The sequence below is a fragment of the Lichenostomus cassidix genome, chromosome 18 (genome assembly GCF_008360975.1).
Source record: "Lichenostomus cassidix isolate B80296 chromosome 18, HeHo_3.0, whole genome shotgun sequence".
NCBI lineage: Eukaryota > Metazoa > Chordata > Aves > Passeriformes > Meliphagidae > Lichenostomus > Lichenostomus cassidix.
The window spans coordinates 722,587-744,188 of record NC_139498.1 but is presented as its reverse complement, the minus strand read 5'-3'; the positions used below and the strand labels follow the sequence as shown (position 1 = coordinate 744,188).

General features: G+C 41.9%; 1 protein-coding gene and 1 long non-coding RNA gene across 8 annotated transcripts in view; one reads left to right on the top strand and one right to left on the bottom strand.

The window, feature by feature from the left end:
- The window catches only part of HELZ (helicase with zinc finger), a 77,405-nt gene extending 58,913 nt beyond the window's left edge, over positions 1-18,492 (bottom strand). For 3 of the 7 annotated variants that reach the window (XM_085077326.1, XM_085077329.1, XM_085077328.1), the window contains exons 1-3: positions 18,400-18,492; positions 2,791-3,018; positions 1,066-1,102 (exon numbers count right to left, since the gene is read on the bottom strand). In XM_085077326.1, coding sequence (XP_084933452.1) covers positions 1,066-1,102; positions 2,791-3,000 — 247 coding nt within the window. In that variant the 5' untranslated portion in view covers positions 3,001-3,018; positions 18,400-18,492. Of the gene's footprint in view, positions 1-1,065; positions 1,103-1,207; positions 1,420-2,790; positions 3,019-17,994; positions 18,015-18,399 lie in introns of those variants that run through there. The other 4 variants (XM_085077327.1, XM_085077330.1, XM_085077332.1 and 1 more) reach the window with 4 other exon arrangements.
- LOC146429357 (uncharacterized) lies at positions 18,445-19,797 on the top strand. The gene is made up of 2 exons (XR_014855538.1): positions 18,445-18,512; positions 19,171-19,797. It is a non-coding gene; the product is annotated as an uncharacterized LOC146429357 (long non-coding RNA).
- Positions 19,798-21,602: the final 1,805 nt, after the last annotated feature.

Genomic DNA, 21,602 nt, shown 5'->3' with positions numbered 1-21,602 from the left:
TATTACACCCCTATAGCATGTATCAGTGAGGTAAAAGAAACCTTTTAAATATTTCATACTATTTTAAGAATGGTACTGATTAGGAGACATTCAGACTTAAGTTATTAAACTTTAATTTTACACCTACAGAAAGCAAGTTTCTTTTCTGGTCAATTTGTATGGACCTTTACAAGCAGGCTGCAGAGCCCCGCAAATTCCCCAAACTGTTATTCGACTATTAATGAAGGCAAATACATTAAGAAAAACCTCAAAACAATATAAAACCCACAAACCCAGAAAGGAACAATTTAAAGGTTACCATTGTTAGCACAGAAATGGCAGAAGGGTAGATCACAATCTGTTTAACAAAACTGTCACCTGAAAAAATTGCCTTTAACATTCAGGAGTAGTTAAGGAACTAAAAACAGAAAGGTGGGATCTACCCACCTTTTCTTTCCAAATCTAACTGATAAACTCTGTTCCAACGCTTTCCAAACTCAGCGAGGAGTTCTCAGTGAATTCTGAATAATTTGCATTATAGATGAACAACAGAAGATTAGGAAAGATGGTTAATTCCTTCAAAAAGACCCAAACTGAACAAGGCAGTGAAACATGAAAAGCTCAACTTCAGTGTGACACAGGCACATTTGGAAGCTTTAACAATGTGCATCATCTTGATTTTCTCTGAACTAAGTCCCAAATGCAAACCGAAATATCCACCCTGTCCCTCGGAAGAAAGGCAGAACAATCAGCTGTCTTTGTGTCTTTATCTTCACAAAAATCCTGACATTATCAACTCTTCCTACATTTGTGCACTAAAATAACTATTAGACAAATAGCACCACTGTGCCAAAGACATGTATTTGAGTCCTGCTGCTTGAGTAAGACCTGAAAAATAGTGAGATCTCTCTTTAAGAATAAAAAAAAGGGGGGGGGGAGCAGAAAAAGTATTATAAAGCAGATACATAATTTTAAATAGGAAAAAACCCACTGTTAGCAAACTAACAAATCTGGGCATCAGTTTTAAAAATTCAGACAACTGACTGCAATTCATAACACTATGTAATAAAAAAGAAATAAGCATACCATGCCTACAGTCTTCATCTGCTTGCCCATACTTTTTCTGAAAGGTAAAACATGAAAAGTTTAAAAATAGCATTATTCCAGTTAGCACAAACAACTACATGCTTGAATTATAAGTTTTTTAAAACTTTTTAGAAACCATTACCTTGTCTTTTCCTGGGTGGAACATGTAAAGAACATAAGTCACATGTCAATTATAACATTATTTATTCTTAGAATGCTGACTGCTTCTCAAATCCTTGATTAATTCTCAAAATGCTGACTTTTTCTCAAATTCTCAGCACATGGACATTTTAAAAGAGGAGCCTGAATGGGCAAAGTTGTGTGTTTTGTATATTTGTAGGTGGCTCACAACACCTAGGAAAAATTATAAAACAACTTTCTAGACACTATTTGTTTTTTAATCTTGCACTAATATGGTTCTGTTGAAATTTTAAGATATGTATATTATTTATTCTGTTTTATCAGTAGTAATTTTAAAGATCATCTCATTAAGTACAACAAGAAGTTGGATTTTTTCCTCTTTTACTTTTAAGACTTTACGCATCTATATAACTCAAGTCTTTAATAGCAAGATTTTGATAGGTGCCTCAGAGGATTTTCAAAGAATGATGTCAGAAATTTATTAAATATTCCAAGCACCAATCTGCATATTGGCTTAAGGAAATAATTTTGAGAGGTCAAGTCTGTAGTAACATAACTTCTGTCAGAAAAAACAACCTCACTTATTTGTGAGTCTCTTCCCCTGAGGAGCCATAAGATAGGTCATTTCTTCATTTCAGAAGTTTCCCAATTCTTGTTTTGCACACTGAATAGTCCAATCCAGCTATTTATTTAAAGAATTATTAAATGCATCCCTCATTAGATTTGCCTCAAAACTGCCCAGCAAGGTCTTGAGACTTGGCCAAGCTTTTTCCACCTGGGATGAAACTGCTCTATTCACTACTGAAGATTTGGAGTGGACAAGGTCCCTGCAAACCTGTAACAGCATTTCAGAAAGGCAAGAAAAAGCAGGCTGTGGGTTTATTCTTAAGCACTGTAATGTCCTTTCCTTTAGGAAACAGCAGCTCTGATGCTTTAAAGGAAGGACACGACTTTGGCAATGGGGTCACCTGGAAATCAGGGTTATGCCTCTTGCTTTGCATCCACAGACCTCTACAGGACCCATTCTCACCTTCCCACTAACTATCTGCCAGAGTCTAAAAGTTACATTTTTCACCAGATATGCTCTAGCCTAGCCCTGGAAAACTGGGATTAAGCATTAAGAGAGTAATTTTAGGCCTATGCAAATAGAGCCAAAGCAGGTGTCAACCAGCTGCTTAGATTCTGGCATTTCTTAACTTTGTTTTTTGAGTGGTTTTATTTGCAGAAACTTTAATTTCGTGCTCCTTGGAGATAAGGCAATTTGGTATGTAATTCAGCATAAGTACCCTAAACCCAGCTATTTTGCCTTCCTGGAATATATATAGGGGTTTTTTTTAATGTTTAAAGTATTTTTTCCTATTTGTTTAGAGAACTGTGATTGAGATCCAAACTAAGAGGTCCCAATCCTGAAAAATAAACAGATCAGGGAGAACGACAAGACAGAAGCCTCATAGATGCTGTAGCAAGAGGGATTCTGTGGGCAAACCAACAAGCCAAAAACTCTGAGTTGTATTTAAATCTTGACAATACAAGATATTTGACTTTCTTCCCAGTTGACTAGATACTATAAAGAGTCACACTCACAAGTTGCAAAAAGGAAGCAATTCTATACAGAAGAGTCTCGATTTTGATGCGGTCGAGTTCTGCCTGGCAGGGCTCCGGGAGGTGAGCTGGGGGGTACTGGCTGAGGGAAAGGAGAGCCTCTGTGCAATGCTTCACTGCCACTTCATAATCCTGCTGCTTAAGGGATTCACATGCTTGTTCACATGCCTTCTCTGGTCTTCTGTCTGCCATGACTCAGGGACAGAAATCCTAGAGTGGGGGCAGAGGGGACGATAAAACGTTGGTTAGCTGTGGAATGGCACTGACAACTTGCCAACCAACTTGCATTCCCATCTCAAGGTGTTGTATCACATCCCCCTTGTGCTGTGCCAGTCACATCTCCTAAACCAAGCTTCTCACTAATTTCTTCCCAGGCTTTTTCTCCATCGTTCCCAGCTCTCAGTTTTGATTCTAATTCAAGAAGGTACTTAAAGCCCACGACTGATTTGAAGGATGTAAGTAGGGGTTTCAAATTTTAATGTCAGCGTGGATTTAAGCAGAGGCTTTTGGGTCTTCAACAGCAACACGACCTTTGCTTTGGGAGGAACACAACTCATGCCCTAAGTGTGTCTCTGAGCCTGCAGCCACATCCTCCACGTCTTCTCTTGCAAGCACTTCTCACCTACACTCGGGAGGAGGAGATGCTTCTGCTGGGTGAAGCACAGCAGGGATGGACAGGGAAGGATGGAAGAACAGGGGGTCAACAGCAAAGCATCCACTTGTCTCTTCCTTCTGCTGGTTTAGCTCCTTTTATGTCTGAGAAAGTCTAGATACCACTGCCACACCAACACCTCAAATAATTTTAAAGAAAATATTTTGGGGGGGATTGAGAGTTATAACAAAAATCTGTGGACAGACAGACATTATCTGCCAATAAATTGAGACAAGTGGTTATCCACATCTGAACTACCAGCAGAAGAGCAAAGCACTTCTATAATCCCTATCTACATTCTCCCTTCATTGACAATATTTGAATACATGATACACATCCCTAGAGACAGTACTTTAGAGCTGACTCCACAAAAACATGTTCTGATAACTGAAACAGAAATAAACCTAAGAGTTCCCATTTTTCCTTTTAGCAAGCAGCATATTGTCAATATTTGTGATTACAGATCAACTATTACAATTGTCTCAAAACTATTTTTAGTCCACTTTAAAAATTCACTGTTAAAAGCTTCCTTTATACTTGGTATTTTCAGATTTTCAACCAAAGGTAAAGTAACTTCAAGAATTTATTCTGGAAGTCAAATAAATGCATTTTCCTCATATGAAAAACAATCCATTATCCCACTTTTCCCATTAACACATGCCTAAGCCAACATTCAGGAGAAATGTAAACAAGTCTTTTCACATACTGTACAATACAGTGTTCTGTGTGCTCCCTTCTATTCTTAAATTTCCATTCAGTATCAAAATAATTACATAAAGGAATATTGATTTTTCAAGACTTAAACCAGCTTCCCTTTTACAACACTAATATAAAAATTTCTCAAATACTACAAAAAAAAAATCTTCTCAGAAATGAAGGAACATAAGCATGAATATTTTGCAGTTACCCTGGTACAAATCTGTGACGTGTGACTTTCTTAACAACAGTCTTGCAAAATATTACCTCACTCATCCAGATATTTCTTCTTCGGCTAAAAATAAGTCTGCATTTTTGAACAGAACAGGAACAGGCAAGTAGGTTTTGCATTTCCATACATATGAGTAAATTCATTCATGAGGTAATTCTATTAAAGATCCTGCTGGATCACTTCAGCACGTATTTTCAATTACATAATTGTTAGGTATTCTTACCCTGTCTATGCAAGGATCCTTTCTAGATACAACTTAAAATTCCACTGGTTTCCACTTCACTACCATTTTAGGCCACTGTGTATTTCACAAATCTAGGATCTGCTTCCACAGTGATACAACAGTTAATTGATGTTTTTCTCATGTACATTCTGTTTTCCTCCTAAGGGACTGAAAATAGAGGACTCCATGAACTCTGCTGTACTTTTGATTTCCTCACTTCCTGGCTGACATATAACCAAAATTCCTCTGACCAAAAGGCTGAGCAGAGCTTCTGTGTGTTTATTCCCAAAGAGCTGATTAAACACAGATCCATCCTAGCTGACCTGGCCAGCACAGCTCACAGGCATTTGAAACCTTCTTCTCCACCATGGCACCACGGAAAAGTCAAAGACGCTCCTTACCAACTGCCCTGCGCTGACTGGTTGGAGAAATATTGAACCCACTGTTTGAGAAGCTGGATTTTACACACCCAGCAGTGGCCACACAATTTCTTTGGTCCATCTGAAGACTCCAGAGCACTTCAGAGGACATAACTGATCCTAAGCAAAACCCTGTGAATTAAGGTGAGTGGAACCAAGAGCAAAAAGCTTCCTGCCATTAAGTAGAAGAGAACTTACTGAACTTGCATTTCTTTGAAGGCCAAGTTGTACTCAGCTTATCTTCCACAAAACAATATTGCAAAGATCTGGTTAGTTCCAATTGGTGTAACTTAAATCTTGGTGGTTTTTACAACTAACCATGACAATTTCCACCCTGTCTACGACTAATGATTTTCAGGTTCAATATTCCTAATGAGTATTCCGCCTTCTTGCCAAGGGGTTTTGTAAACAAACATGCAAAGAGTAACTAAAATCCAATCTCCAAATAAAGCTGCACATTTCCCCTCCAGAACTGCAGAGGGGGCTGGGAAAGGCAGAAGGGACAGCTTGAGGAGGAAGAGTGATAAACAACGTGATCTGCACAGTCATTTATTTCCAAGTAAACACTACGCCTGCTTGGTGCACAGGAGGCTCCGGAGAACTACTCCACAGTCTGATGAATCCAACTTCAAATTAAAATCGATGTAGGAGGAGAGAACATCATGAACTAAAATCCTAGTGTTTCACGGCAGTTTAACTCATGACTGTGCACTTCCATGCTCCACAGCTTACTGATGTGCCTGATGGAATCAAAGGGTCCATACACTAAGATAATGATAACTTAAAGCATGTGACTGTTCCTAAAAAAATTTCAAACAGATGCTTTTTGAATTCACTGTAAAGCATCTAGCCAGATAACTCTTGCTGTACTTCATAAACAAACAGATTAGAGGGCACAATGCTGTTCCTATTAATGTTACTGGCAAAATTCCCAATGTCTGCCAAGACAGAAGGATCAGATCCAAGGTCTCGCATGCCAAGCTGACAAACAGTAGACAAGTCAGTAAATATTTGCATATTTTAACCAAACATTAACATCTCTTGTAAAGATTTATGCTAAAGCAATGATGTTCAACTTGCAGTCCTACAGTGAGACTGGTAGGGATTTACTGTCAATTGAATTTACTTCAAGAGCCACATCCTGGGAATCGCAGAGTGAAGCAAATGAATGAGACCCATTGCCATGGGGAACGTGCAGGGGAAGAGCCTCTCCAGCTGCCTCCCATTACAATCCATAACCCTTCAAACAGTTCTGCTGAGAGAAATAAGCACAAAATATTCCTTGCCAAAGCCATTCAGCCGTGGCCTCCTGTTAGCAGCCTGCTGTCCTGCGGGAAAGGAGAGCAGGAGATGGATTTGCCCTTCCATTGCCCATTGGGGTCAGGCTGGCAGAGAGCAGGGCAGCAATTCCACTCATCTGCCTCTCTATAGAAATGCAAGCACTGTTTCCCAACCCACTGGGATTTTTCAGCCCATCTCACACACTGGAAAGGCTGGCCACCAAACTGGACAGACGTTTTAAACATGTAATAAATTCAGGCAATACTCAAGAAAAGACAGCTGGTTTATCAGAACTTCCCAGCAATTCCTTTTAAGAGCAAGAAGAGACCTACTAGATTTATTTACGAGGCTGGTTGCTCTGTCCTTCCTCAGTAACTTCTGAGCTTCAAGTCAATTGGAACTGAATTTCCCAGAAGTCTGAAGGGTCTCGAGGATGCTGCAGGTTTCATGAAAAATGTGTAACAAGACAGATAACAGAGCCAGGGAAAGGTTAAGTTATAATTCAGCCTCTTATTGATACCAAGACATCAGTTACCCCATCAGTTACTGCCATGAGCTGCCATTTACCATCAAGAGCTCTAGCTTGTATCACTCACCAGTGAAAGAAAAGTCTTATTTCTTTTTCTTGCCCATAACAGTCAGTGCCATAGGCTGCATTCATCAGCCTAACTGCTCCAGGCTCCAGCCAATAGTCTCCAGGTTTCACTAAAGAAGAGTTTCCAAACTTTTCAGACTGCAGACACAAGCAGTGCACATCCCATCCCTTTCTCAAAGTTGTTACAGGTAAACTGAGATGTAAGAAATTCACACATTAAGGCCTCAAAAATTTGTTATTTCCATAACATATAAAAGCAATATTTCAGAAGTCACAAAGTTGGTATGGCTACAATCCCTGTGAGTTTCCCTCTCACTCAAAATTATCAAGAAGAAAGTGACAAGATACTTTAGTTTATACAGCTATGGAAAGATCTGAGTTTGCTTAATCTGAATTAATATATTTAGTATACAACACAATAAAAATGTTGCTGTGAACATGCCAACATTATGGTTAGAAATCATGGGCCACTGGAATTCAACCATCAAAGCTCTGCAAACAAACTGCATTTGTCAGTCCACACACTAAAATAGAGAATAATACATCTGTCCACTGTTAAATCATATTGTAGAGTTGCACTGGCATCTCTTGTGATCCCATCTTAAGTCATGCTTGCATCTCTATATGACAATTGGTTTTGTATTATTACCAAATACCACTAAAATACCTTTCGATCAGTAAAATAAAATTAAATACACATTTATTTTCCTTACCTATTGTGGTAAAATAATCTTTCCCTTGAGAAGAAAAAATAAAATAAAACCCAAAACCACTTTATTCAAGCCTCCAACATGGAATAAAATAGAGCAGCACAAAATCCACAAGTGACTTATAGAAACATACAGGAAAAAAAAATGCACTTTCCTAGTGTCATGACATACACATTATAAATAATCCCACTCTCAGAAATCACTTAATAAAATGAGAGTGGATAATGACAGTGCACTGTACCAGCTTAACAGGGAGGAAAGGATGGTGAGTCTTTCCTACACAGGGTGCAAAAAATGATTGTATGAAAGGTACTTTTGGCTTTTTTTTTCTTTTAAGAAGAGATCTTATGCATTCATTTATTGCAATTACGGCTGAAGTCCGTAATAGCAGTTAAGGAGTTCTCAGAAATGCACTGCACACCTTACAGAGCAAATACGAAAGCCTCCACCCTTGAGAGAGGACAATCTAATCAGTTTTCTGAAATAACTGAATTACTTTGGCTAATGTTGTACAACTCCAGGCAAAATGACCCTCCTTTCAATTCCAAAAACGATGTTAAATCTGAAATGGAGCATACAGAACGAGGCAAGCGCATGTCAAGGTTTTATTCTATAGCGGAACAGCAACAAGAATTCTGCTCCAAGGCCTCTGAGGAACATGATATGCCTGTTTTGAGAAGGGAAAAAAGGGAGAGAAGAGGTTCATGATACCCCTTAGACTATCCTTCCACATTGAAAAATCAAAGACAGCACCATAAATTAGGAGGACAAGAGGTCTCTGGCCACATAAATTGAGCTGATGCTGTAAACTTAAAATATAGAATAAACACAACCACGATTACTGAAAAAGGAACAAGAGCCTGTGGGTGGTTTATCATTCACATAACGACAGAGGCAATTGAGATTAAGAGCAAATGCCTTCTGCATCTGGATCCTCTGCAGGCTTTAAACCACTTTACATACATCACAGAGAGTAACAAGTTACATTTTTTTGCATGCCAGTTATGACTTCAGTACAGACTACTGAGTGAGTATTAACACTATCACTTTACTAATCTCTTATATTTTCACTTTGGGAATAGCAGCAAAAGGACAATCTGTGCAGCCAGCAGCAGCAACACTCAAACATGGCCAGACTGGCTATCTTTGGCTCAAAACCTGGAAATAACTCATGGCCTCAGCACTTGCAAACACCCCATCCACCACATCCCTAATACCTTCATATCCTTTTCGCACAGCTGTCTGACAACATTACCTGTCCTGGAGAGACTAAGCAAAATACCTGGCAAGCCAAAGCACAGCATGTGTGAGGTGCACTGAGGGTGTCTGAAGTCACCCACAGCCAGCAGATAGAAGGCTCCTCGTTACACAAAGCAAATATACACGTACATATTGCATTCATTAACTTTACACAACAAATACTGGGTTGTAAAGTTCGATACTCCGAGGTTGTGTGAGGACAAAAGCATCTGTAGCAGCTTATGTTTGCCTCCTGTGGGTCTGCATTACGATATTGCCTTTAACTGCATTAGTCACAGAGTACATTTTCCAAGGGCTACCTGGCAGAAGGAGAGCCCAGAACAGAGGCTGCTGCTTAATGGACATGTAGTGCAATACTTCAGCACAGGACCTGAGGCCTTACTTACTGCATGCTGCTCAAATCTTATCCTAAAGACAGCATTTGAATGTGTTTGTTAACTTTTCAATAATGCTTACGATACTGCGACTGACCACTTTACAAGAATTAAAATATCTTCATCATTCTGACAATATTCCCATTTTGCAAAGGATTAATATAGGAACACACAAGGCAAAAGTTCGTAGGAACTTCTTATAATCCCATTAAATGAACCAGAAGTGATTTTCCCCATTATGCTCTGCCTGTACTGTACAGCCCTTTATGTGATCAATGCAGAGCACCCAGAGTCTGCTGAGTGACTTAGGAGTATCCAGCACTTCTCTGTATCACAACGTGGGAAAATAATTAGAAATACAGAAAATGAAGTGTAGCAAAAATGGGGCTTAAGTAGGATTTGCCTTCTCCTTTTTTGCTATTTCCTACTCCATTTCAGAAACACTTTCTAATTTATGCAGATAGAGAAACTATTCCAATAAACAACTGTATTAGCATTATAAAATAAATCATATGTACCCACACTGCACAGCCCCCCTTCTCTTTCTTTCAAATATTAATATTTTTCAATCTCCATCTCCTCATTCAACCACCCCCATCTCTACATTTACTGTACAGAATTCTGCAAAAATCTGCATTTTGCACCTTCTGTTTAAATCCAGTTGCTGCTTCCTCTGTGCTGCAGGAAGGTAGAGCTGGGAGGAAAGAGGAACTTGGTATCAGGAGAACAGAAAGGGAATTTTCTGTGCTCTCATTTTTATCCAAAATCACACCAGGGAGGAATGCAGGAACCCTAGTCCCCAAATTACAGAGAAATCCTGTTTAGCTGAGGCTGAAGCACATTCACTGCAGGGATTATCTTTTACATTTGTACTTAATGCTGATTTGACCAACTCTGAGAAGATTTTCACAAGGTTGATCACAAGTACATCCTTGGCAGAAACATACAAAAACACATCGTAACTTTTCACAAAGCAGCACTATAGGTCATTAGATTATTTCTTTTCTATTTTATCATGAACACAAGAAAATATTTTGCCCAATTTCTAGAAAAGATGGAATCATGCTAGCAGAACCTCTCTGTCCTCCACAGCACCCAAGAAGTCAGCCTACAAATGACACCTACCCTGGGAAATTTCAATCTGAATAATTAAAATCTGGCAAGCAATAACCAAGTGAAATGAGGAGTATGTCACAGTAAGCATCAGGTAACATAATAACAGGTGGTGCTTCTGCCCCACCTAAAGTTTTTGGCTCCTTCATAGAAAATCTTTACGTAAACAATCTTTCATAATAACTGGTTAACAACAGCAGTTTGTACTCCATATACCTCTATGTTCACACTGCTTTTTGAGAATAGGGTTTCTCACACTTAGCCAAGATGAGGGCATTTTAATTGAAATATTGTCCCATGACTACCATTTTATCCCCATAACAACATCACCAATTACTTACTTTAAAAAAAAGCATTAGAAAAGTAATTTAATCTTTGCTTCTCTTAATGAAATTTGCCAGAGAAAAACAAAGGGAAGAATCAGCACTTCACAACCAGCCAGCTCTCCATGGAGCAGCACCAACCTACTGGACTCAAAACTCAAGCACACTTTGCAGAAAGATACCCATATTCTAAAAGCTGGTTTAAACATCACAATCCACAACTTTCCAAACTATACCTCACTTGTGACAGAACCTCTCAACACCTGAATAACAGAACACAGCCTTGTTCCTGTCTCTGCACTAGTGTTTAGTAGTAATTTTGACCAAAAAATGAACACCACTAATGGTAAGGACTTACCCAGTCCTGCAATTCCCAAAGTTATTCTCCACTGAGTCATAAGGTAGTGCCAGAAGTCCTCTCTGAGAAATGTCTGCTCTATGATAAAGTCACATCTGTGTCTATGTGACTAAACATGTGTCACCTTGTTTTCAAAATGCCAAGCAAGTGCCAAACTGTGTTCCCGAGGAATGCAAAGGGGAGTCAAAGAAGGTTCCCAAGCTTCAACACAGGACAAGTATCACTATATTTACAAATGTATTTCAGAAGTTTAAATGTAAAAACATGTCACAAAGTTTTGCAGTGCTCACTGAACCTGCCACTTGTGCAGCACTGGCTGCAGAGAGCACTTGACCATAGCTCATTTGCCAAACTCACCAATTTAATCAGTCTCAAAGACAGAATCAAAATTAGCAGTTCGTAACTCTTAGTCTCATGCTCAAATCACAGCTTCATCTAATACAGCTGTATTTGGATTTCAGCAATAAAAGTGTTTTTAAACTAGGAAATTATTTATCACTGCATATTCCCATTTCAAAAACCGCAGCTCCAAAGCTCAGTGGTTCAATCCACATTTTCTCTTCTTAACAGGACATTGTAGCAATGCTGAAACAATCTTCCCTCAAACGCCAAACTTTCATTTTCACACAAGAACTTTCTGCACTCCTGACATGTCCTGATGTTGCGAAGCAACATCCTCCTGGAGCAGATCTACCTGAGCAGCACAGCTGTGATCCCCAGGGCAACTGCAGATGCTACAGGTATCCATCAGTCTTACAGCTGGATAAATGGGGGGGAAAAAGGCCCAGGTTCATTTGCTGTTTGAGATGCAAAACATGAATCACTCTTTCAATCTGTTCAAAAGGCAAAACCTTGTAAAAATCCTGCATGCTGAATATCAGGTACATTGCACAGGTCACAAACTGAGCACAGGAATCAGCCAGAGCATTGTGGCACAAAACAGGAAAATTTTCTTTCAATATACCTCAGCCTTCATTGCAGCTTTATAATGAACTTTAATTTATTATAGTAGTGAATAATAGCGTGACTGAGTTTTTTGTTACGCATTTACACAGCGCTTAGCACAAAAGGGTCCTACCGTAACAGATTTAATAACACAATCATGCCACCCACAGATCCTCCAAACACATCTTTCCCCAAACCATGCCTATTATATAACTGTGCATGGTATTTTTGTGCACAGTTTTGAAAGTTCAAAGCAGTAACTAACCCTCCACCTCTAAAAACTGCTATCTTTGTTGCAAATAACCTTTGAAATTCATTTTTACGTGACCGTGCTTCAAAGAGTTTGGTATAATATAGCTAGGCCTAGTTTGGGGAGTTGTCTTCTAACTCTGTATTTTGCTCACATTAACCTTTCTGCATAGGGATAGTGCTTTTATACCACCCCTGTTTCCTCTCCTCAATGCCTGGCCATGGCAGCACCAACAGGTTCAATTTTTAGACTCTTTCAAGAATAGAATGTGGAATCCCAAGCGCTCCCCTCCCAGCAAACCCCAGGAGCAGCTCCCCACCGTGTATCCAGAGCACGTTTCCCAGTGGAACTCTCCTGCTCGCTCCTTTGGAAAGGAACATTAGCGATTCAGTCACGTATCTGAAGCCCCACTCAAAGCACTGCATCAGCAGGAATGAGTAACGATCCTGCTGTGGTTAAGGCATCATCCTGACAAAACTTGGGAAGCAGAGGAGCAGTGTCTAGCCCAGCCAAACAAATATAAACAAAGCTACAGCCAAGCAGGATCAGTCAGTTCAAACGACAAAACAAATGTCCTGCACCATTCCAAACGTGTGAGTGTCTCAAGATATGGCCAGAGCACAGTTACCTCCAAACCATTAGCACAAACAACTGTAATCAAAACCACCACTGCAATAAAGGACCCACAGCGCTGTGGTAGTGCAGATTCCGAAGCATGCAAAAAACACTCCCCTTAATGACCTCCCTGTGTAGATAATGAGAGAAATCCAACAAATTCTGGCTCCCAAGATAGCAGAGGAGCAGATGCAAGGCAGCTATCGTGGCTGGTCCAACAGTATTTGGGAATCCCAGACGATGGGGAATTTAGTTGAGATCAGCAAAGGAACATTACTAGGGAACAGAGGCCAACTGCCCATCCCTGTCTCCCCAAAACGACCCCAGGATAAAATGAAATTTTCACTTTAAAAAAAATACAGATTACCTTACATTAAGTGAAAAGATATATAGGGAAGAAGCGTCATTTTGCGTGCTGCCAAAACCACTACACTTTTCATTTGTGGCATTCTCCATTTATGATGTCCACAAAGATTTCTTACCTTCTTGGTTTGCTGAACCACTAAACATTTTCCAGCAAATTAAACACTCGTGCCACATTACTAACAACCAAGATTCTCAAACACAGCTCATGTTACAGATTTCCCTTTTGCCAGTGGGGTCTAAGGGGCTATGAAAGACCTTTTAAGCATATTTAAGCAGCCTAATTTTTAGTGTTTTGATGAATACAGTATTTTTGCTATATATAACTATGGGGGGAAAAACCCAGACTGTGAAATTCACAGACTGAAAGATCATTTCTAAGTAACACTTACCCTAACTCCCATAAAACCAGCTCAGACGAGTCCACACAGTGCTCACATTTCTATCCTTCACTTCCTGCCACTCCAACATTCAAAATTTCACACCAAACACAAACCTACTGTTCTTTTTCTTCCAATATTTCATCATTTCAGCTCCGAGAATTGCTAGCCTTGCTACTGCTTACAAACAGGAGAGGGCATGAAACTTATTTCTCCAAACCACACCTAAGCCAAAGATTCACAACATTCACCTCAGCCTCATCATTCTTCATGCAAGTGATACTTCCCAGGACCAACAGCAACAAAGGGCACAACAGTTCACATCACATCCCCAAAACACAGTCACATTCTTAACACTAACATCACTCAAAAACTTCCTGCTGCCAGCCCAGCAGCACTGAGTATCCACTGCTGCTTGGAAAACCTAGGTGGTTCAGTGCCACTGATTCTAAATTACCTTCCTGCTAAGGTTCACGCAGGAACCTTCTCACATCTGACAGACTCCACACCACTGAGAAAATCTGATCGTTTGCACTCATTCTGAAGTAGGATGGGGCCACAGTCACCACTCAAACTTAGTAGTCACAAAATGGAGCCTCTTAGTGTAGTAAAATTACATTTAAGGAGGAAAGAGATAGAAATCTATGATTTCTTATCTGGCTTTCCTGTAATAAGGCTGTAATTTGGTATTATGGAGGACTCTGAGAAAAGACTGGATAAATAACCAGTCCATTTCTAATTTACAACAATGAATTTGCATGTAAAATTAGAGGAATATTTGGGTATTACGTTATATCCACATTAACTTCAACTGGCAGTGCAATAGAAATGCAACAGAAAAACAAATTCTCACCCATGGGTAATTACAATCTCCCTGCTTAAATTCCCAATCACTTCTTTTCCTACAGTAATATTCACTTTTCTGTGTTTCTCAGACATGAGTGATTGCTGCTGTTTGAAGCCTCGTGTTCTAAACATTCGTGTGAAGAGAAAAGCTCAGTAAGCAAGACGGTTTTGGAATAAGGAACCTGAGTCACATATCAGTGTCACCATCATGAAATCCCCAGAAGCTGGCTTGTTCCTGTGCAGCAGTGTCTGACCTTGCACATTCCAAATTTTCCTGTCTATAAAGTTTAGTTATTTTCTCCCACCCCAAAACATTTGGGGAAAACAAATGTTTATTTTCCCAGTCAGTATCTCCAGAAGACCAAGCATTCCTTCAGATTTTTTTTTTAATTTATGCCATACCAATGCTGCATGGAAACTTTTGAAAAACCAGACCCTTTTTCAACATTCCCTCTTCCTTGTTGAAAAAGAATGGCAACCACAGAAGTTTGCACCAAGGGGAGGAAGAAATCCAACATATAAAGTACCACATCTTTAAATATATGTCATTGATACATATAAACACAAGTGCTGCCTTGCTGCCAAAGGCCACGGAAGAGATAGCAGGACAAACAAAAATGAAAAAGGAAGGTCCTGTTTGTTCTGATAATCTAACCCACAATCCTTCCATTTACAGGGGAAAAAATACATGTACCATGTAGTGAAAATGAAATTTTGCCACAAGGACCTCAGCAAAAAAAAGTGAGGAAGGATTCAACAGCTACAATCCAGGCAGGATGGAGGGTCGGGATTACAAAATTTGGAATTTTCTCACCCCATGATGAGCCACTGGCAGCATTACACACAGAGGAATACTGGGGATGTGCTTCCTTCCAGGAAAAAGGCTCCAGCAATGCCAGGAGAAATGTCAGGACACGATTGAGGCTCCTGGGATTCTTGGCCTACTGATCCCCCAGGCAGGGGAATTCCAGCTGTCCAAGCACTCTATTTATCCCTAAGCCAGAGCAGTGTGACACCATCCTTCCTGCTCCTGCTCCAAGCCAGCTCCCACCACTTTCCCCAGCTACTCAGGATGCACACTCGGGATGGATTTAAATTATTACCTAAGACTTTTCTAATTTAGATTTCACTCCTGCTAGCAGACCTGTGAGGTCCCACTGACCTCAGTGAGGTGAGAGATTCAAGGGCTTTAATAATCTGAATTGCTCCAGCAATTTTTTCTGCCATTACTAAAATGAAAACACCAAGAATAACGTTCAGTAGCAAATACAGGATGCTAGTAAATAGCAAATAAAAACAAAAATAAACCAACACGCTGAAAGTCAAAAAGAATATCCAGCTATAAACGCAAAGCACATTTTACTAACAAAAATAATTGCCAGCAATGGAGAAGATATTTCATCAGACTATTAAATTAGCAGAGTTGGAAAACATCAATAATATTATTGCCCAGCTCTCACATGGGCTCTTTCATCCACAGGCGTCAGGACTCCTTACAAGTTGGAAAGATTCACTATTTGTATTTTAAATTCCTTCCAAAGGAAGCATAAACAGGTGAAGTGATTTGCATCAGACTGTCCACATCTCTCAAGCACTAGACCTGTCCTTTACCCACCTGGGAATATCACTTCTTCAAGCTTTCTAGACACTCTGACTGACACTTCTTGAGATGACAATTTCTCTACAAATCCAACCTTTGAGCAGAAGTTCTCTCCAAACCACAGCCCTTCTCCCACAACCAGATCTACTCACACTGAGCCCGAAGCCCAGGAGGAACTTATCTGAAACCAGTGAGATTTCACAAAGGAAAAGAATCCTCCATGACAGATCAAGAAGCAGAACTGGGACAAATTAGAGAATTAGATGCTTCTTCCACATCTCCCTTTAAGTTTTACTCTGATGGGAAGAGGTAAAAATAAACCCCCAAACAAGCAAACAAAAAAATCCAAAAATAAACAAAAAAAAACCAATAAAACCAGCTATTATAACCCTTCAAGTCTTCAAGCCATGACTTTAAAAAGTCTTTTCCACAGAAAAATTCATCTGGCTCACCTAAAAAGACACAGTGTCTGCATGAATTAAAAGATGGAAAATACACACTGCACATTTCACAAGTCAAAAAAAATCACAGAGGTGAAGACTGATAAAGAGAATGTGATTTCAGCTAGGAAAAATAAAGAAGTAATTTCTGCTTTCAGAACAAATTACAAAGAGAACTCAATTTATCAGTAATAGCACATAAAGTGTGCCTTCACTTACCAATAAAGAAAAACTGCTCTGCTAATTAAAGTTCAACAAAAAAAAGCTTAATTCAGCTTCTGCCACTCACAATTTCTGTGCTGTAAAAGCCAAACCTACCAAGGTCTGATTGCCTGGCTTTGCACCCCAAGGAGGTGGAAGGAATGTGGTGCCCCTTGTAGACTTTCCCCTCCTCTGAATTTGAGATGAATGTTCAAAATCAGCTCCTCCCTACAGACCTGCCCAGCACCCCCAGACTGTCCCCATCAAACCAACTTTGCCATTAAAAAAAAAAAAAAAAACAAACCACCATCAAAAAAAGAGTTTTCATTCACAATCTGCTATGGCTGTAAAGAACTGAAACAACTGAATTTAATACACATTATTTTAAAGCCTCCCTGTTCTACCTGTCAGTCTTGGAAAATAATACAAACTTGCCAAATATCACTTGCTTATTTCTTTATTTTTTATAAAGGAACATATCTTTTCTTATACAAATAATGGCAGGGGGTGTATTTTATCCTTTGCCTTGCTTCAGTTACAGTATTTATTAAGAACAACAACATTATATGATGTTAACAATCCAAACCATCCCAACAGGACCGGCCATGGTGATACACTTAATCTGTCAATGGGGATATTCACTGTCAGGATACTTTCCTGTCTCACAACTGAATTCTTTTATTTTTTATCAATGAAAAGTGAAATGTCTTATGTTAAAGCTTCCTCTCAAGCTCGCTGTACCTTTGACAATGCAAAAATCCTGTTACCTTGTTAACTCTCACTCATTTTGTCATTAACTGGAAAGCAGCCTTGCCACTGTTTCCCCGCAGTTATTTCCTAATTTCCATCAATGATATGTTTAATCATGTTACTCTAATCAAACAACAATTGCCTAACGAAGTGCTGAAGCCAAAACAATTGCACTCCTTTGGAAATTAACAAAAGGACACCTCCCACCGCAGGAGGGTAACACAGATCCTTCTCCTGCCTGGGGATTTGCCCTACAAGTAAATGTCCTAAGCGGCTGCTGGAAGGGCTGTGTTGCAATGTGCACTGGAAACTCTCCTGTTTGCAGTCTCAGAGCTGTTCCAGGGTATAAAAGCTGCTCTCGGGACCTGTGTTAAACCTCCCAACTTCACTCCTCTCTCCCTGCCAAAGCCTCCTGCAGAAGACAAAAACATAAGCTCATCTGCCCACCCTTCAACCGCTCCGAGGGGGTAATTCTACAACAGCCGTTAAATTCCTCCAATTTATTTTTCCATCCCTCCACAAACCCTACCTACCCTATTTTTTTTTCCCTTCCATCTCACCGTTGTTATTTCCCGGCCGTCTCTCCCGTCCCTGCCGCCCCGCCCGGCACAAAAACAAAGCTGCATCCCCCGGAGCGCCCCGGCCGGAGCGAGGCATGCCGGCGGTCGGGCAGGCCGCTGGCCCGGCGGGCGCGGAGCAGCTCAGCCCGCCCGCGGCTCGGGCAGCGCCACGGCTCCGGGCTCCGGCCGAGCGCCCCGTAAACAGCCCGCGAGCGGCGGCGGCCGCAGGCCCTCGGCGGACACAGGGCCCGCTCCCGCCGGCTCCGCGCGGCCCCCGCGCCCCGCACCGCTCGCCCCGCCGGCCGCGCAGCCCCGCGGCTCCCCCGAGGGCTCGGCGGGGCGGCCGGCGGGCGGTGCGGGCCGCGCTCGGTGCCCGCGGGGGCGGACGGGGAAGTCCCGACTTACCTGTCATTACTTTCTACGCCATCTTGGATCCACTTGTCAACGTCCCACAAAGCATTGTGGGAAAGGCCGGCCCTCCCCGCCCGCCGCCGGCCCGGAAGGCGGAGGGCGGCGGTGTGAGGGGACGGGACGGGATGGGGAACGGCATGGGGAACGGCATGGGGAACGGCATGGGGCTTAGCGCGGGATAGGGACAGCACCGGCACGGGGCGGCGGTGTGAGGGGACGGGACGGGATGGGGAACGGCATGGGGAATGGGGGTGGGGTGGGGGGGGGGTGTGGGGGGGGACGGGATGGGGATTAGTGCGGGATAGGGACAGCGCCGGCACGGAGCGGCGGTGTGAGGGGACGGGACGGGGATTAGCACGGGATAGGGACAGCGCCGGCACGGAGCGGCGCTGCGGCCAGGGCCGCGGTCTGGAACGGGATGGCGATGAGGACCGAGACCCGCTGTCCCCTCGGCCCGGCGGCTCCCCTCACGGAACAGCGGCCGGGGCCAGCTCCTCTCGCCCGCGCTGGAAACCGGCAGCCTCGGGGAGATTGTTCTTGTTTTCTGTATTTCTGCACTTTTTCCCCCTCCCTCTGCTGGGCTCGGAGCGCAGCTGCGGAGCCCGAGGGGCGCTGGCCGGGACGGTACCGGCAGGCGACACGGAGCCCGCCGCTGAAAACAGCATGGATATTATTTTTCTCATGGTTATTCTACTGCGTGAGTTGGATTATTGTTGTTGGTGTTGTTTGAAGTGTTTTTTGATTATTATTCTGTGTCCCTCACAGGCACTCTCGGGAGCCCAGGGCCGATGCCGCAGGTCCGGAGCAGCTCACGCTGTCACTGCTGGACAAACCCTGCGCTGAAGGACTGCTGGGAACGCGTTCTGGCTGTGCATGAATCCCAGAAACTGCTTTGCATAACAGTTTTATTTTCACGGAGTAATCTTCCCTGGTAGCTGTGTTTTCAGACTCTTTGGCAATCAGTTCTTAATACCTACGCTGTTTTGCAAACTGGCTTTTTCAAGGCATTACCGGCTCAGCCAGCGTGGATGAGTGCCCTGTGCTCTACATGAGCTGTCGTGCTTCAGGATCTTAAGGTTTATCACCAAAACAGGATGCCAGTGCTTTAAAAACTTGTCCTTCCCCTTTAACTGAAATAAGATCCAACTCATTTTAGTATTGGATGTTCCTGTAAAATGTATTTACATTTATATTTAAATTTACGTCTAGTGCCTCCTAACTCTTTGAAGAATAACCACCAGCCAAGCCTCTGATGCATTGCCTCTGCAAGAAGATACTTGTGCCCAAGAAGGTTTTCAATATTCATCAGTAATGCGTTTATACAGAGCGAGCTGCTTGCAAAAATGTAAATACAGAAGGAAATAAATCTAAATAAATCCTTTGCATTTACAACCTGTCTTAAATCAGTCCACTTTTTAATTCAACTTCATAATTAGTTGGGAGTGCAGTTGTGCTGTCCCAGAGGGGAGTGTGGGTGGTCCCAGCCTCAGCCCAGGAGATGCGATTTCAGGATGAAACCCTCCTGTAGAACTTGCACAGGCCATCTCTGCTGTCCCTGCTGCCAGCCTGACACCCTTCCTAGTGCTCTGACTTGTGCTTTCCATGGGCACTGTGCAAGGAACAGCCATCAGGTAAAGTCAAAACCACATTTAGGATCCAACTAACTTCTCCTTCAGTCCAAGAATGTCCAATTGTCCAGCCTTCCTAACTTCCTGGAATACTCTGTGCTGTGCTCACCTATGGGATTTCATGGCAAGAGGAGAACTCACAGTGCTAGACTTCTGCCCAAAGACATCAGGAGCAGGGGGTCACAGGGAGTCTGGGAGCAGAAGAAAAGCAACAGTGGTTGTTGGACATAATCAAAGGCATAATGGGGAAGCATGAGAGAGTAACAAAGACAAGGAATTCCCACTCAGCATCATGAGACTTGACAGGATTCAGATCCTCAAAAGCCTAACAGTGATATTTCTAGGGACTCATTACAATGATAGAATTATTAAAAAAACATCCCAATGAATGCAACAATATCAAACTCAATTCCACTTGTATAGTTTTTAGGATTTTGAAATCTTTCAGAAATGAAAATTGCAATTTCGTACTCGAAGCTTAGAAAGCCCACCCTGCCAGGGACCAAGTCTGCAAGGAATCCCTGTACAGAAGCCCTAAACATCCTGTCTCCTCGTCTTCAGTCAGGATTCAGTGAGTGATGTTGGCTCACAGAGCTTCCCCTATTCTGCAAAGGTAGGAGCCATGCCCTGGTCCTTGGAGAATCCAGGCTCCTGGCCAAAAACCAGGGGTTTGAAAACCTGGGGCCACTTAGGGCTGCTAGGCTCCCTGCCACAAAGCCAAGATCTGAGCAGAGCACTGAAAGGTGTGGCACAGATTCTGGCAGAGTTGGGAACTCTCAAACCCTCACTTGCTGCAGGGCTAATGGAGAGTTGGTAGCCAAAAAGCCCTGGAGTCCTGGCTCACCCATGAGCTGCACACTTGGAATCACAACTACAGCTTGGTTTCTACATTTTCAAAACAAAACTATTTGAATTAGTTGAAACTTAAACTGCTACTTTTTTTTCTTTCTCTTTTGCTTTCACAGGAAATTCAAAGAATCAATGTCCATTCTACGCTCAAGTTCAGTCCTGCTTATGGGAACTGGCATTTCTTGAATACAGAAAACTATTTTCTATCAGCCTCACTCATGACATCTAACCAGAATACAGGAAAAACCATTACAATTAACACGTAAAAGTAATAAGCACATAATAGAATACATTCAGCAGGGAATTGGCTCCCTGGCCCGGCAGCCCAACGTCCCAGCAGGCTTCTCGAACAGATCGTTCACCCCTGAGGAACAAAGCAACAGGAGGCCTTTCTCAATGGAAGTGCCAGACAGATTGCAGCAACAGGAGCAATGTTTTTATTGTCTTAGCACACTGGACCTTTATAAATTTTTGAACTCCCTCAGAAGCAGCAATCATGGGAAAGTAACAGAAGTTAAGTGGTTTACCCTCTGCCACAAACAAGGCAGTGGTAGACCTGGGGTTAGATAGCAACAGCAATTCTCAGTCTTACTAAACAATAAAGCAAACTGTTTCTAGGCAGCCATTAATGCCTGGTTATTAGGCTGAAGAGTAGCAAGTTTTGATTTTTCCAGCATGAAAATTCCCCTGGAATTCCTCCAGAGTCCTCTAATGAACAGA